Below are 15,571 nucleotides of genomic sequence, written 5' to 3'. Positions count from 1 at the left end.
CCGTTCGAGTTGGCGGCTTCCCGTCGACCTTGAGTCCCCTCGCAAGCCACGCCGCCGCTCCGGGGCCCGGCAGCGCGGGCGGGTGGCTGTGCCCGGTCCCCGCCTCGGGAGGGAGGCAGGCGCAGGGATCCGGGCTGCACGTCGGGGCTGGCCCCGGCGCGCTTGTGGTGGGAGAGCCAGACCTGAGAGGGGCTGGCCTCTGGCAGATGATTGACACCAAACTGGGTGAGGTTTCATGTTTTTTAAAAAAAAAAAAAGAAAGAAAGAAAGAAAAAGGGCGAGCGCAGGGGAGGGGGTGACTGTGGGAAGGGGGAGAAGGAACTACTGTAAGAGTAAGAGAGTCCTGCCCAGCTGTTTGCGAAGTTTAAGATTTCCTGTTTCCCCTGCAGCGCCGAAGTGAAGTTTTCAGTGAGTCACCCGCGGTCCCGACCAGCGGAGCCGCGCAGCCCGCTCCCCCGCCGCCCTGCCAGCCCCGCCGCCGCGGCCTCCCCCGCTGCCCGGCCGGCCCGGCCGCCCCCCGCCCGCGGCTCGCCGTCTATGCCGATCCGGCTCCGCGATGATTCTCCGTCTGCCGAGGAGCCTGGGGCGGCTGCTTCTGCGCGTCTCCCTCTGGGTCCTCATGGGCAGCTCGGTCCCCGCTCTGCTTCGGGGTAAGTGCGCGCCGGCCCGGCGCTCCCGCTTGACAGTTGCTGGGGCCGGAGGCAGGAGCGGAGCGGGGCAGGAGGCAGGAGCGGGGCAGGAGGCAGGCGTCCGCCGCGGGAGGGGGGGACGCGGTTGCTAAGAAAGTTTTGAGGCTGGAAACATTTCGGGAGGGGTGAGCGTGTTTGTTTATTGCCCTGCTGGAAAATAAGCGGAGAAGAAAGGACGGGGAATCTGGGGGCTTCGCCGCAAAATCTGAGGTACGTCCGTGGAGGGAGGAGGGGGGAGAAAAGAGAGGATTTGGCAGGAAATGCAGCAGGGTCTGGTCCGGCCGGAGGAGCCCGGAGAGGGCAGCTCGGGAGCGGACTGCTGTCCCCGGGGGCAGCGGCTGCCCGGCCCTGCAGCTGCTGCAGCAGCTTCCGCACCTGGTGCCGGGCCGCACCGTGTGCCCGGGGGGCGCCAGGCCGGGGGGCAACCAGCCGGCCACGGCCCGCGCCTCCAGCCCCCTTCGGTGCGTGCTCACGGCTGCAGGATCCAGCCCCCGGCAGAGCCTTTGCGATGCCCTGTGGGACGGGGAGCAGCTCGCCCTGCGCAGCCACAGGGAGAGGGGCTGGAAGGTGCCACGGGCGCTACATGGCCTGAGCCGGTGGGTGCCGGCTCCCAGCTGAGGGCCTGTGCGTGGCCACAGAGCTCACTGCTGTGTGGATCAGCAGTTGCTTACCAAAAAGTTACTTTATATGTTGAGTCTCTGCCTACAGCAGAATTAAGCCGTGATCGTGAGCAGCTGGACTGAGAGTAGCGGTCATTCCTGTAGCACTTGGTGCTCGTGGTGTTCAGTTCACTTTTAATGACACTTTACATCCCTTATTCCATTTTTACCAAGACATCCTTAGATAGGTTTTTGAGACTGTGGCTTGCGGTATTCTTCATAGGGTAATTTGGAATGTAGCAAGAGCTTAAAGTGCTGCTGCAAAAGCAAGGTCCCTGCCCTGAGGAGCTTTCATTCTCAGTCCTACCAGCACTAAACCACATCTGTGAACTAACATCTGTAAATGCAAAGTTAGGCCCTAAATCATGTTGCAGTGCAACTGGTGAACCTAAAAAGAGAACATCAGATTGCAGCACAACTACATCTGAAACAGTTTCGAAGAATTAAGTAGATTTCTGAGATGTCTTCTGATATCACATCTAGTTTTAGTCTTCAGGTAAGATGTGCAGACACCTGAGCTTCTACAAACTTTGCTCTGTGCCCTCTGATTCTCCCTTGTGGTCCGTTCATGGTCCATAATGATCTCAAAATTGTTGCTAAAACATAATAACATGAACTAGATAGCCCTTGTATGGCTACTTCCAATAGCTATGTACAGTAGGAATAACTTCATGCTTCATTAGTAATCCTGTCAAAGTCAACAGGTTTTACATACCTGCAAAGTTACTCATGGAAGCTTAGGGCAGATGAACAAAACAGTTTAAGAATAAGATGCTATGGTGTCCCAGGGCTCAAAATTGTATTATTTTAAATGTGAGGTTTGCAGCTTCTTGTTGATTGTCATAAATATTATTTCTGATTAATGTCAATCATACTCAACTAGTGATGGCTTTTATTTTGACCCCAGCCCCAATTTTTTTTCAGATTCCCATCACAAAGAGCTTTAAATGAAAAAGTTCCACTTTTGTCAATCTTGTGTTATTTATTATTATGGTTTGGTTTTTTTTTTCCACTCAACCAGTATAGACAGTCTCAAACTACAGGTAGATTTTTAAAATGACATAGCTTAAGGATTTGTTGTTCTTTCTTGTCGTAGGTCCAGTGAGGAAAAAATATATAGAAATTGGTTACAATTCATCATTTTTCATACTGATCTTCATCTACACCCTACAGTAACTAAAACTGAGTAGACCTGTTGTCAGATAACCTATACTATAGCTCCAAAAGTTGTTTTAATAATCACCATAGGATTCTATTGTGTGCGTAACAGGAAGAGTTGGTCAGAAAAGGACAGTTTTGTGGGGGCAGAAAGTATGAGGTTCGCGTATCAGTTATTTGGCATCAGAATGAAAACTAGAGCTGCCAAATGTTTGGGGGAAAACAAAACAGTAAAGAGATACTTACTTTGTAGTAATCAATAGCTCAGTAATTCAGTGAGGATGAGGCAGGAGAGATACCTGTCTCAGGAGAGCTCACTTCCCAGGTATGCCTACTAACCAGCTGACTCTTGTTGGTGAAAAGTTCAATAAAGGCCTAGTTAAAATTTCATTTTAACATTCTTCACAGCGAAATATTAGACAGGAATGGCACATTCCCATAAAGGTTCTGGACAAAACCACAAATTTATAAGCAGGTCCAATAGGAACTACCTGCTTTGAAAAAGATGCTTTCATGTCTTGTACTACACACAAGTAACTGAAATTTTTTCAATAAAGTAAAGGGACAAGGTGTGATTTTTCGAATGATTGTGAATGCTATATTGAGCATTTAATCAATACATGGCAGTGCAAACCAGCAATTGCCCACATAAGAAATCAACACTGCTGTGTCCAAGTGAGTATGAATCTGTAATTTATCTTTGGGGTATCCAAACCAAAAATTTATTCTTTGGAATAATCTGTGTAATTATTGTTCTTTTCTGAACCACAGGAACTTAATTTCTCCGTACAACCAAACTCTATTTGCATTATTGTCTCATTTTTTAAAAAGTCATATCATGGGTAATTTTATAGTAATAAAATCAAATTTAGAGCTTCAGATATTTGCAAGAGTGAAGTATGAGAACAAACATCTTCATAACATGGTGGAACATGCTTGTAACATGATTGAATCTAAAATGCATTCCTGCCCACCCAATTAAAACTGGCAAATTTCCAGTTATTTCAGGAGGGAAGTAGGAATAGAACAGAGATATTATTGCATTTTCTTCTATTTATGGGGTATCTTGAGTTCTAAGACTTCTATACCTGAGACTTTGAAAATCACTTTTACTTAATTGCTATTTTGGACTCCTTGGCATTAACATGCTTCTATAATATTCAGGTGGTGAATACATACAGGAATGGTTTCTATTAAAAAATGATGAGCCAGATCTTAAGCTGCTGCAAATTAATATAGTTCTATTAGCATCGGTAGAGTTACGTAGAGTTATAGCATAGAAGTGTCCTGAAACAGTTTCAAAAGTAATTTCAAAAAAAGGACAATGGAATAATTCAGATTTTTTCATATTCATAGTATTTTTTCACTTATATTTTATAAACACTTATGACCTACATTTAACCAAACAGCATTGCTTCAAAATGAAATACTCCTTTCTGTGATGAATTGTTACAGTTTCATATAATGGTGACTGATCAAAGTTGTCATTGTGACAACATTAATTCTGAACTTAGGAGCAAAGATGGTGTCGGGCTCTTACCAGAAGGAAAATTCTTCATGCTTTGATTTTTGGGGTTTCATGTTTTGGTTTTTTGGAGTTTTTTGTTGTGGTGTTTTGTGGGGTTTTTTGTTTTGTTTTGTTTTGTTTTCAGGACTAGGCCTTTAGAAAGGAGTTGCTCTTTTGGGGGGAGGAAAAAAGAGTGTAATAACACTGTAGCACCAGTTGTTGGAGTTTCCCATGCTTATATTTCCTCTGCAGGATATTTTTATGATGATGTATTTGCATTTGTGGCATAGGAACTTTTTTTTCTCAATACTGTATGTCTGTGCTGTGTGCATTTTGCTAGCATTAACTTTGTATCACTGCGTCACTCCTCTGACTTCAGAAGAGCTGCGCCTCACTTACGGTATAGCAAAAATAAGCAAAACCAACTGGTTGGGCCCAACTTGTTAATCTCTTGGACTTTGCATAACCAGGTGCATTTGTATCAGCTAGGTATGAAATATCACTAGCGCAATGACAGGTGTTGATCTGAAAGTGGTCCGTGCAGTTTCCATGCTGGCTGGCATGGCCGCAGTTGAGTGTTGGTGGCACAGTGAAAGTCAGGGCTTCCAGCCACCTTTGTGGCCCCATGGTCCTGGGCTCAGCAGGAGGAAGGTGTGTTGTTACAGCCCTGGTCTGCCCATGGTCCCCCGGCCCCTCTGGCACCTGCTGAGCAGAGGAACTGCGGGATGTCCTGAGGCCGGTGGGACACCAGAGGTGCAGTGTCTCCTTTGCCACACACGAGCCCTTTGACTCAGGGGAAATTACCAGGTAGGCACATCCCAGGGACATCAGCTAGTTTGTATTGCCAGAGCATTGCAAAATCAGTAAAATGGACTGAGATATCAACCAGTTCTGTGCAGATGTTGGGGAGTACAAGGGTTTTCCAACTTGGAGTAGTGGAGAGGCAGCCCTATTGTGAAAAATAAATTTGGCTGAGTCCTAGTCTAAGAGATTTAGTGCTGAGATTTTGGTTTACTTAATAGGTCTTCAGACTTAAATTTTGTTGGGGTTAGAGGGTTTTTTGTTTCTTTTTGCCTATAGGATAATGGGAACTGGTTTTTAAACTCTTACAATCAAGAATAAAATAAAAGGTTGCAACAGAATACTTGTGCTTTTTTATGAACCATAATTCTGGAAGGTTAAAATAGACCAAAATAAATCAGAAAGAATATGCTTTGTTTTCAACAGACTAGTTAGAAGTCCTTTTGAAGTTTAACTTCACTGGCAGGTGGAAGTGATAAGAGTTGTATTAAGAAACAGTGGAGAAACTTCTTACTACAGGGGATGGATCGCTTTTATAGCAAGGAGTGGGCTTACACGCTGAGGCAGGGCATTGTAGTTAAGGCAGATGCTGGTGATCTGCATGCCACTGTAAGCAATGAGTTGATACTACGTATTTGCAAGGCTGGGTTCTCAGTGACCCAGCTAAGTCTTCAATGGTTATTTTTCATAGTATGTCTTCATCCTGGTGTAAAGACAGAGCAGCAGCGCTGGCATTAGTTGAGTACAACCATTTATATCCTACTGCCTGAAAGAGCACAGATTAGTTAGTATACAGATGTTTAGGGTAAGATACGTAGAGAGAGCAAACCACTTCAAACACCATCCAGTGATGAAGAGCTCATCCAGATCAGTAGTTAGAACTAACAAATCTCACCAGGAGTTGCTTAATTCTATTTCTGTTGGTGACAGCATGCCATCGTTTGTTTGTGTCCATTAACTTCTAGGGATTTAAGCAGAATTTAAATTGCAGTGTGCATTAAGGAGTTTGCCCTCCAGTCCGTATGGATTCCTGAGTCAGGGACTAATGTCCATTTGTTTGCATTGCTGCAAAGTTTAGCAACTGTTTCAGATTTTAATAAACAACAACATTAGCAGTGGCAGGAGAAATACTAGTTGCCAATTTGTCCATGTTTGTGCATTTTTTTTAATATGTCATTTCCTTGCTCTTTCTCGCACTCTGAATGTCATTGTGGTTGTTACAGCTGGAATTACCTGTCCTTTTTTTCATATTGATTTTAAAGCCTTTTTCACCTCTGGGAAGATCGTCTGGTGGAGGAGTAGTTTTCCTTTGCTCAAACAACTGGTATTTAGCAAGAACTTCCTGCTGGCATTCATCCCTGGGTTAATCTGGTTAGAATTAGAGCTGGTTGAGAGTTTTTGACACTGTTTTTCATGGGAAAATGCTGATTTGTCAAAACTGAAACAATTTGTGGAAATGTACCAGTTTCCATTAAACTTTCGTCAGGAAACCCTTCTTTTTTTTTTTTTTTTTTTCCTTTCCCCCCCCCCCCCCCCCCCTAGTCCAGGATGGAATTTCTGATATAGAAAGAGAGAGAAAGAGAAATAATCATTAATCAATAATTAGAATAATCACTGGTTGAGGTTAAAAGAAAGGCAGGATCAAGTGCCTGGTCTGGCTCATAGAGTGCACATTTGAATCTGGAGCTCCCCCTATCCACTTTCCCCAGGATATTGGAGAGCTGTCACTCTCTCGTTGTGCGTGCATGCACAAACACCCCTGCACCCACCACTTCAAATGATTTCGGTTTGACTCTGGTAGTGAATTTGAAAATATATGAAATGTCACAGCACTTTGTGGGGCAGGAAAAACATTTTCCTGCCAGTGTTTTTTAGGTTGACCTGTAGCCATGTGCACGTTTTCTTCTTGTTGGGTGGGAATGGCAGTGCTCTGAATGACTGGTGTCTTCTAGTCTTTGTTTCATATCATAATAACAAGCTGTATTCAGAAATTTCTGTCATGCAAAGGAACCACAATTTTTATTACTAACAGTCCTGATAGTCTGATTCCAGGATTCCAGTTCTCCACTCATACAGAGTAGTATTTTGGCAAAAATTCGACTGAAATTAATAGATTTCAGGAGCAGAAGGAGTCGTCTGCTTCCTCCCACTTACAGCATCCTTCAGTTTACAACCCAGCAGATAGATCACTACAATGATGCCTAGGGATAGCATTGTGCCTTTGAAATGGTAATCTGGAACCAGAGGTATTAGAAAGCCGTCTTCTATTTCCTACATACCTTCTGTTTGTACCCAAGGACTTCAGCCCACGCCTGCCAAAGAGCTGTTGCCCTGCTCCATAAGTAGACACCTGAGGTTTTAAGGTAAAAAAGACTTATCAAGTAGCTAAAGCCATAAGCTCAGCCACTGATTTGACAGCCACACCACATTCTTTCTGGCTTGTTTATAGTCACCAGTAATACAAGTTTTGAAAGATAGCTTCTGCCCTCTGTGCAGTTGATCGGTTCCTCCAAAACATTGCGTTGGTATACCTGTGGGCTTCATTTAATTCAGCATTTAAAGTCAGTTAAAAAAAACGAGTCTACGCAGAAGACATTACAAAATCCATCTTGTGTTCCCAAGGTCATAGTGGCTCTGTCAGGGCTTAGAGACTTCCTTCTGTTAGAAAAGCAAGTGAATTTAAACAGTACAGACTGAGAGAGCAGCGAGAAGGTTTCACAGTCTTACTCCTCAGAGCAACGTTTTCCAAGTAAAGACCCGAGTGTGGTTCTTACGTGCCTGGGGCACTTTAATGGGCCTCTTTAAAAACTAGCATTGTGCAAGTGGAACGCATGCAGGGCCAGACTGTCAGCTGGCATAAATCAGCTTTACTCTGTTGTAGGCAAGGAACCTGCCCTGATTTATACCAGCTGAGAATCTGGCCACAGAATAAATAATAGGCAACTGTATGTTATGAGGCTGTAATTCCCTTGAGGGAGCTTTTGTGATATCAGTCTTACAGGAGCCAGAGTGATTCAGTTCTCTTTCTTGGAGCAAAAGAGTAATTTGACTGCAGTATTTTGAAGTCCTTAGAACTTTAGGAAGGAGAGAATTCAGGCATTTGAGGGAAGGAAGATATTTCCAAACTTCTTGTAACGTATCATTGAAGATTTTTGCCCAGGAGGAATTGTGGGGAGAGAATTTGGGAGGATGGAGATCAGTTGATTTGAGATAGGTAGTCCCCCCAAAAAAAGATAAATGTGTAAGAAGGTTGATTTCTCACTGAGACCAGGCTTTTCCTTCAAAAGCACTTACGTATGTTTCCCAAGCTGTCTGAAAACTGCAGCTTTCTCGTCACTGATAAGCTGCTAGTGCTGGTGTAATTAATAAGAAAGCAAAGTGGAGAATGGGAAGTGAGGACTGAGGGGCAACCTCCTCCTCAGAATGTGGATGTGGGTTTTAATTTTGTTTAAGGTTTTACCCAAAAGGGTCATAAGTGAGCTGGTATTCATTTTATTGACTTAGAAATTAAAGGCGGTTCAGTTAGATTTTTCAAAGAGTTAACCTGCAGTTCTCCTAAGTCTAGATATTTTAAATGTGAGATGCAGGTGAGCCACCTCCCTCTGGTTTTAATCCTGCTGTGGATTCTGCAGCCCAGAATGGGAGTAAGCACATCACACGTGTACGGCACCTGTTGGCACGGTTAGGTGGTGCCTGGGGCTTTTGGATGATAATGTGGTAATTTTGTAGATTTCATCTCACTAACTAATAGAAGTACATTTTTAATGTTGCTGTACAAGGGGGTGAACTTTGAAACAGACCACAGATGATTACTAATGGATTATCACTTCTGGTTATTTTCAGGGAAGGCAGCAGAAACAGCTGTCCAGGATTCTTTTGTTTCTTGAGATGCTGATCTGGTCTGATCCTTGAAGTCTAATTCATAGCTCGGATTTTATTGACAGGCCACTATATAAAGCTGTAGAACAGCAATACTTTTGATAACATGGCTATAATACTTAGGCAACAATTTAAGAAAGGTCTTAGTGCTCAAAGGGAGCTGAAATTTCTTACCATTTTGACTGCTCCCCTCTTTTTAGTGTTACCTGGCTGTCCTGACTAACTCTGTATGCTTCCTTTGGGAGCTCTGTGGCTGGAGCAAATCTGAAGTCATAGAATCATAGAATGGTTAGAAGGGACCTTAAAGATCATCTAGTTCCAACCCCCCTGCTACAGGCAGGGACACCCTCCACTAGACCAGGTTGCCCAAAGCCAACCTGACCTTGAACACTGCCAGGGATGGGGCCTCCAAATCATAGTTACATCAGGACTTAACATACCTTGTGCGCTTAGAGTGCTCCAGGAGAGCAGTGTGTGAATAACTTCTGTCAGTTGAAGTGCATGCTTGGGGAAATATGTTAGATGTAACTAGACTTTTTCCCTTTTCCAGTTTTTTTCTTCAACTGTCTAGTCTCTTAAAATATTCCTTCATTAGATAGTATCCACTGTGCAATTTCAGGCCAGTGCTAAAGGGAGGACTGTAGCTACATGTCAGTTTATTTTACTTCAACGCACTGTAAAGCTAATTAATATGGAGTAGCACTTTTTTGGTTTTTTGTTGGGTTTTTTTTTTACCTTTTACCCTAAAATGGCTGCATTGTAAAAATTACATGATTAAGGATGTATCTTTTTTGTTATGTTATCAGTAGTGATAAGATGGAATGACAATAAAATCACATGCAGGAGTTGAGCATCTGACCAGCACTGAGTTGCTTCTGGAGTTCACATGATAGTTGGTCTCTTCGTGCTCTCAGGATGCTCCCTCCTCAGCTCCATGGCTATCTTAAGCTTTCCTGTAACGTGACTGGGTGGTGACTCCAGGGTGTCCCATTCTTCTTGAGAAACCCATAGAAAGAATGTAGGAATGAAGAAGTAAATCTTTGTGTGTTTCACTAATGGGAAGAATTTAATGAGGTTTTGAACAGCACGAATTTGTCAATCTGTGATCAGGAACCCGTGAAGCTTTCAAGAGAAGAGCTGTCATATGCAGGTGGTTGTTGAGCTTTTATTTCCTTTGGCTGGTTCTGCCTGCAAGCATGCAGCAATTACCCTTCTCATTTGTCTCCTGCACACAAGGAGATCTGTGATTCTGCAGTGACTGTGCTGTGGCAGTTGGCCAGCTGCCCTGCTGCGTACCTTCTACCTCCCCACAGTTCCCATTACCAATTTTCACGGTTGCGTTGCCTCCTTTTCCTGCAGCGGTTAGAGCCTTTGCCCAGAAAGTGGGAGGCCCATGGTCATGCCACTCCTCAGCCTATGAGTATCTAAACTCCATCAGTGATGGGCTCCGAGAGGAAGGATCCTTGCTGGCTGAGACTGGGCAGGGCTTTAGAGGCAGCACTCTGCAGAGAAGGGGTTGACATGTGTGCGGGTGGTCTCCCGAAGCATGTCAGAGGAGAAGAAAGCCTGTTCCCTGATGGGTTCATTCATTATTCCAGCCCCTGCAGGGTGACTGATATTCTCTCCAGGGAGTTCACAGCACAACAAAGAGAGACTTTACATACAGAATCTTTTTTTTCTGTTTTTAAACTGAAAACAACCATTTCTCATCCTCATGAAAAGATCAGAGAGGACCATGTAATAGTCATGACTTCGTAAGCCTCTTTATTGAAGCTTTCACAAAGTAACTAGGTCAGTGATACATGCTTCTGGGCTATTGAATTTCCCCTCTTCCCCTCAGTCTGTTCTTCTGTTTCCTCACCCAACTTTACCACAAGGGAATGCCTTAAGTCAAAAATCTGGGAAGCTGATCCTTTTATTGCATTTGTAGTATTTTCATCTGGTATGTACAGTGCCAGGGCATCAGGCTTGCAAAGCTGGTGTAGCCCAAGTTTGCGTGTAAACAGCAATACCACATTGTCTTGTTGTAACTAAAGCCATATCTGCTCTCTCTTTGTCTCTGGATAATAGAAACAGGAAGACATTCAGCGGGAAAAGATTGCTGAACTATTCTGGAAAAGGGAATACAGCTAAAAAGTGTTCCTTCATCAGTGTTTTTCTTTCTCCTTCAATTCCTTTCTCATGCACTCCTTTCTTCTCACATTTTATACTTTTGCCTTGAAGTTTCTGCCTGGCTGGAGCTTTGCTGTTGCCACTCTTCCCTGAGGCCACACTGGTACCATGAGTATTAGCATAGCAAGTAGCAGCCTAGAGCTTCCCATATGTACATGTCCCCTGCCTTTAAAGTGTATAAAGGAAGATAAAAATGGGTTTCAAATTAAATCACCAAAATCCAGGAACATGGGATTCAGAATGTGGACCCAGGCATATCCCATGTAGATTTTGAATTGCTAGGCACTTGACCCTAGGAGGAAGATTTCCAGGTATCTGTATTAGGCGTGAAGACTCCTTCTATATATGTTGGAAGGAGTTACAGGCTCATTCTTTTACATGTGAGGAAGAGGCAAGATTTGTTGGTGACCTATAACTGAGAACAGCTTTTGCATCTTGATCCATGGTTAAAGCAGTGAGCTGGGAAGTGAGAAACCTGGGCTCAATCTCTTAGTCTCTGGAGACCCAAACCCAGATCTCCAGCTTCCCATGATTTCATCCTTTGTATTGTTGATGCCACTGTTAAACTTCAGTAGTTATTTCAGAATTTCCACAGTTTCAACTAGATGTGTGTAAAAAAAATTAATGCACTGATGTGTTAATTACAGTTTCTATGGTCAACTATAGAACTTATGGGAAATGAGCAGAGATTGTTTCAACATTGATCTATTGTGATTGGGAAATTGAGGTTCCAATAGAGAAATAACTGCTGTTATTTCTCAACAGAAATTCTGGATTAAAGCCCTCGGAGCATCCAGACATTCTCATCAGCCTCAAATACCCTGCCAAGTTCAATAAGATACAATTAGCACTCTTTTTTTTCCCCTTTTTTTCTCTGGTTAAGAGGCTGTGTGCTAGGAGCTGCCAGGGAATGGTGAGGCACAAAGAAGCTTTGGTAGCTTGCTTCAGTTTGACCATTTAAGGCCTAACTCTTCCCACAATTGTCTACATACATATTATTCACAGTTCAGCCAATTTGCACTTCCCCTAACTTGGCTTTTTTGTTTCGGTGACTTGTAGTATGATTGTCAGGCACGTACCTACTGGTGGTTTGAAATCAGAAACATACTGACCTTCTCATGGGTGAAGGTGGGTAGCAAATGCTAGAAGCAAACCACTAATTATTTAAAGTATCTTCCCTTGAAAGTTAATGACAAGGCACGTTTACCACTATCGTAACCACACACGTAGAAATAGAAAGCACTGACACATGCCTTTCCAAGCTGTTGCTTAGCATGAGTAGTTAGACTACCCGTACAATCATCACTCTTCCCTTTAAAACGTGGATTTTGGTTTAAGTTTCCATTTTGTGCTTTTGAAACGAAGGTGTGGATAGCTTTGACCAAAGCAGTAATTTCCACTCGATTGTCCTTAGGCCTGCAGCCGGTTAGGAAGGAGGTGGTACTGTTTGTTTAGGGAACCATACTGCCTCTTTAGCATTTTCAGGTAAGAGTTTAATGTTAATGATTGCCTGCCTTTTGAAAATGACAGACTGTGGTGGTTTTGCACATATGAAGGACATTCAGCTACTGGTCCCTGGCTGGATACAGATTTGGTCAGATATGCAGGCAGTTTGCTATGCCTTAATAAGATACCACACATCACATAAACAGCAGTAACTGGGAGCATTTGCCTCGAGGCAAATGTAAGGTAGTGCAACCTAGCTAAATCTGCTCTGCCGGAATGCTAAGCTGTGGGTAGGATTGCTCATGTGAAAGTTCACCACAGTTAGTTGATGGAGAGTAAGGTGCTAAGCTGTGCTAACTTGATATTTTAGACTCTGCAGGGGATGAGAATATGAAAGGTGAACAAGCATCCATTCCAACAAGTGAAAGCTGTAGGTGAACTAAATCACTCCAGAAACAAGGTGTGCATTTTTAACAGCATCATTTCATTATTAGAGCCCTGCCAAGGGACGTGATGGACTTCCCATTGCAAATCAAGACAGGGTTTTGCTTGTTAAATATATACTCAGATAAATTAGGGCTTTGCAAAACTAGCTGAATGGAATGACTTCACTTGCAGAAGGCCAGACTGGGAATAGCGTCCCAGCTCTTCCTGGCATACAGGTCCTGTAACCTACAAATCTGTAATGCAGCAGGTTACCACCACCAGGCTGGTATCACTCATGTCCCTCTCAGAATTAGGACTAGCATCTCCAGAAGTAACAAACAAGCTACTCTGCTAACTAACCCTGCGCAAGCATATTTCAGATATGCACGAGTTATAAAATTTTGCATCCAAGGAATTAAAAAAATGTCTCCATTCCTACGGAGCACTTTCATCTGGTATAACCTATACTATTGCTGCATTTGGAAGGCTTGGAATTGTTGTGTTTTGTGAGAACACTTTTTAAAACATATTGTGTTCTACATGAGTGCAGTATTTGTGAAAGATGCCAAAGTGACAGCTTTAGAGAATGAGCTGCCCACATCACTGAACAGTTACACCAGAAACCACAACAAAGCATGCAACTAGCTCCTGATGTTTAAAGGGATGCTGAGTGGTTCAGCTACTATGACCATGTTATGCACAGCCTCCTCAATGACAGTTGTTGAAATAGTATTTTCATTACATAATTATTAATCCACTTGGCATTTGATTAAAATGATCAAGGCATTTCATAGAAGCCCTTTAGACATCCTGCAGACTGTTACCGATTTCTACAGTTGAGTGCCCTCCAGGTGAAGGATGATGATGTGCTATGACCAATATCCAGAAACATTCAGTGACTCTAAACTGTTAAACATCAGCTAGTATAATTTGACATAGCAGCACTCAGAAATCACAGATTAGCATCTGCTGAAGATCTTATCCTATTAAATTTAACTAATACATGTGACAGTAAACATCTTCTGTGCTGCGGTAGCAGGATGAGGAATGTTATGCTTTTGCCAGAAACGAACTGCATCATTTAAAAGTTTGTGAAGTGTCATCATATTTTGCTTTTCATAGTTCTCAGTTGTTAGAAAAAAATTTTTGAAGTAATTGGATGAAATTTGAAGATATTCAGATTAAAATTAAGAGGCAATGGAAGGCTTGCTTCTGAGCTGCTGCTTGATGCACTTGGTCTTGTGTTTCTATCTTATCTCTTCCCAGCTTTTCTCCCTGAAACAATTCCTTCAACAGAAGTAATTGTTTTGTAGACACTTAAATTTCTTTTTTTGCCATATTTTTTTTAAACAAACTTGTCAGTGTTTATGCTGTCTTGGAGTTCTGCTGAAAGATTATGGTCTTGAGAATGACTTAGGATATAGCTTGAGAACCTGAAATTAGTTTACGGAAACAATGACCATATCAAGAGCAGTTGGGAGGGGAAAACCCTAGAAACCCAACTTCATGTGTACATTTCACATTCTGAGTTTATTTATAATTTTGTTCTGCTTCATCATAAACAAAGTGGAAGAGTCTGCAGTCCCTCACACATCTTCAGGCAGGTAGACTAAACATTTTAGACTGGCAAGTTCCTTCCCACTGAGCTATGTCTAATGTAGGAATGTCCTCACCTTGCGCTGTAATGCCAACCCTGCTGGGGGCTGGCTGCTGCAAGCAGTGAGTAATATTGTATTGTTGTATGGAGTGAGAATTGTTGTATTCCTACATGCAGATTTTTTTAGTATCCGGGGCTCATTTTTTTTAAGGGGGGGGCTTACCTGCTGGGCCATGCACACATGCAGAAGAGGCTGTGCTTAAAATACTCAGTTTTATAGTATAATGAATGAATTCTTTGCATGTGATTTAGAAATAATGGCAAACATAAGGACTTTTCAGTGAACTTTCAAGGGATGTATTTAGGGGTGAAACACCTATTTATTTCAGAATGGGCAGGTTTCACCCATGGCTTTTATTTTCCTTTAAGCCCAGTAAAATTTCAGCCTCAAACGGAAATGAAAGAGCTGATTACTCTTTCCCTTATTTCAGCAGGATAGTGTTACCAGCTACTGATTCATAGTCTCAAAGGTAACTGGAGGGAGTCATCTGCAAATGCATTAAAAGAACAGCTAATACCTGGGGGATATGTTAGCAAATTTACCTTTGGCAGATACGGGAGATGTTGCTTTGTTGGTAGAGATACTTCTTCACCAAGAAATCTGATAAGTCTCTAACAGCATGCCACAGCAGCAGGATTTCTGCAACAGAAGTCGGCAAAAGAAAGTTTTCCTAAGGTTGAATATCATTAGAAGCGTGTATTTTTATGCATGTGCCCTTTTCTTAATACTCAGTATATAATTCCCATTAACGGTTGTGGAAGTTAGATGCATCTATCAAGAGAACATATCCCCAGGGTATTAAATTCTGTTATGCTGCTTCTTTGCATGTAACTTGACAGAGACAAATATAACCATCCAAGCTACTGAATTTGAGAAGGATGTGTATTTTTCTCCAAATCCATTCAAAGTGATTCTGCTCCCAAGGGATTACATTTGAGTCTAACTTTCCTCTGATTTACTCTTTTAGCTGAGCTGATGGATTATGAAAGAGAGTAATTTCTTTTTCATACTGTTTTCCTGAATCTGTCATTCAAAACTTGCTGTGTGGGGACAGAATGGTTCGTAAACATTATTTTCCTGGAGGAAAATGGCTTCTCACAGTAAAAAAGAGCTCTGAACAGAGCTTCCGCATAAACACGTTTGCCCATCAGTGACTGACAGAGAAGCCTCTGTGTG

At 42.7% G+C, this 15,571-nt stretch overlaps 1 protein-coding gene across 3 annotated transcripts in view; it reads left to right on the top strand.

The window, feature by feature from the left end:
• TGFBR2 (transforming growth factor beta receptor 2) overlaps nt 1-15,571 on the top strand; it is a 60,664-nt gene that overhangs the window by 144 nt on the left and 44,949 nt on the right. The window contains exons 1-2 of one of the 3 annotated variants that reach the window (XM_054815114.1): nt 31-225; nt 390-650. In XM_054815114.1, the coding sequence (XP_054671089.1) occupies nt 557-650 (94 nt within the window). In that variant the 5' untranslated portion in view covers nt 31-225; nt 390-556. Of the gene's footprint in view, nt 1-30; nt 226-256; nt 651-15,571 lie in introns of those variants that run through there. The other 2 variants (XM_054815115.1, XM_054815113.1) reach the window with 2 other exon arrangements.

Source organism: Grus americana, chromosome 2 (assembly GCF_028858705.1).
Source record: "Grus americana isolate bGruAme1 chromosome 2, bGruAme1.mat, whole genome shotgun sequence".
Lineage (NCBI taxonomy): Eukaryota > Metazoa > Chordata > Aves > Gruiformes > Gruidae > Grus > Grus americana.
Note: the sequence above shows the minus strand (reverse complement) of the source record. Positions and strands in the feature narration are given on the sequence as shown.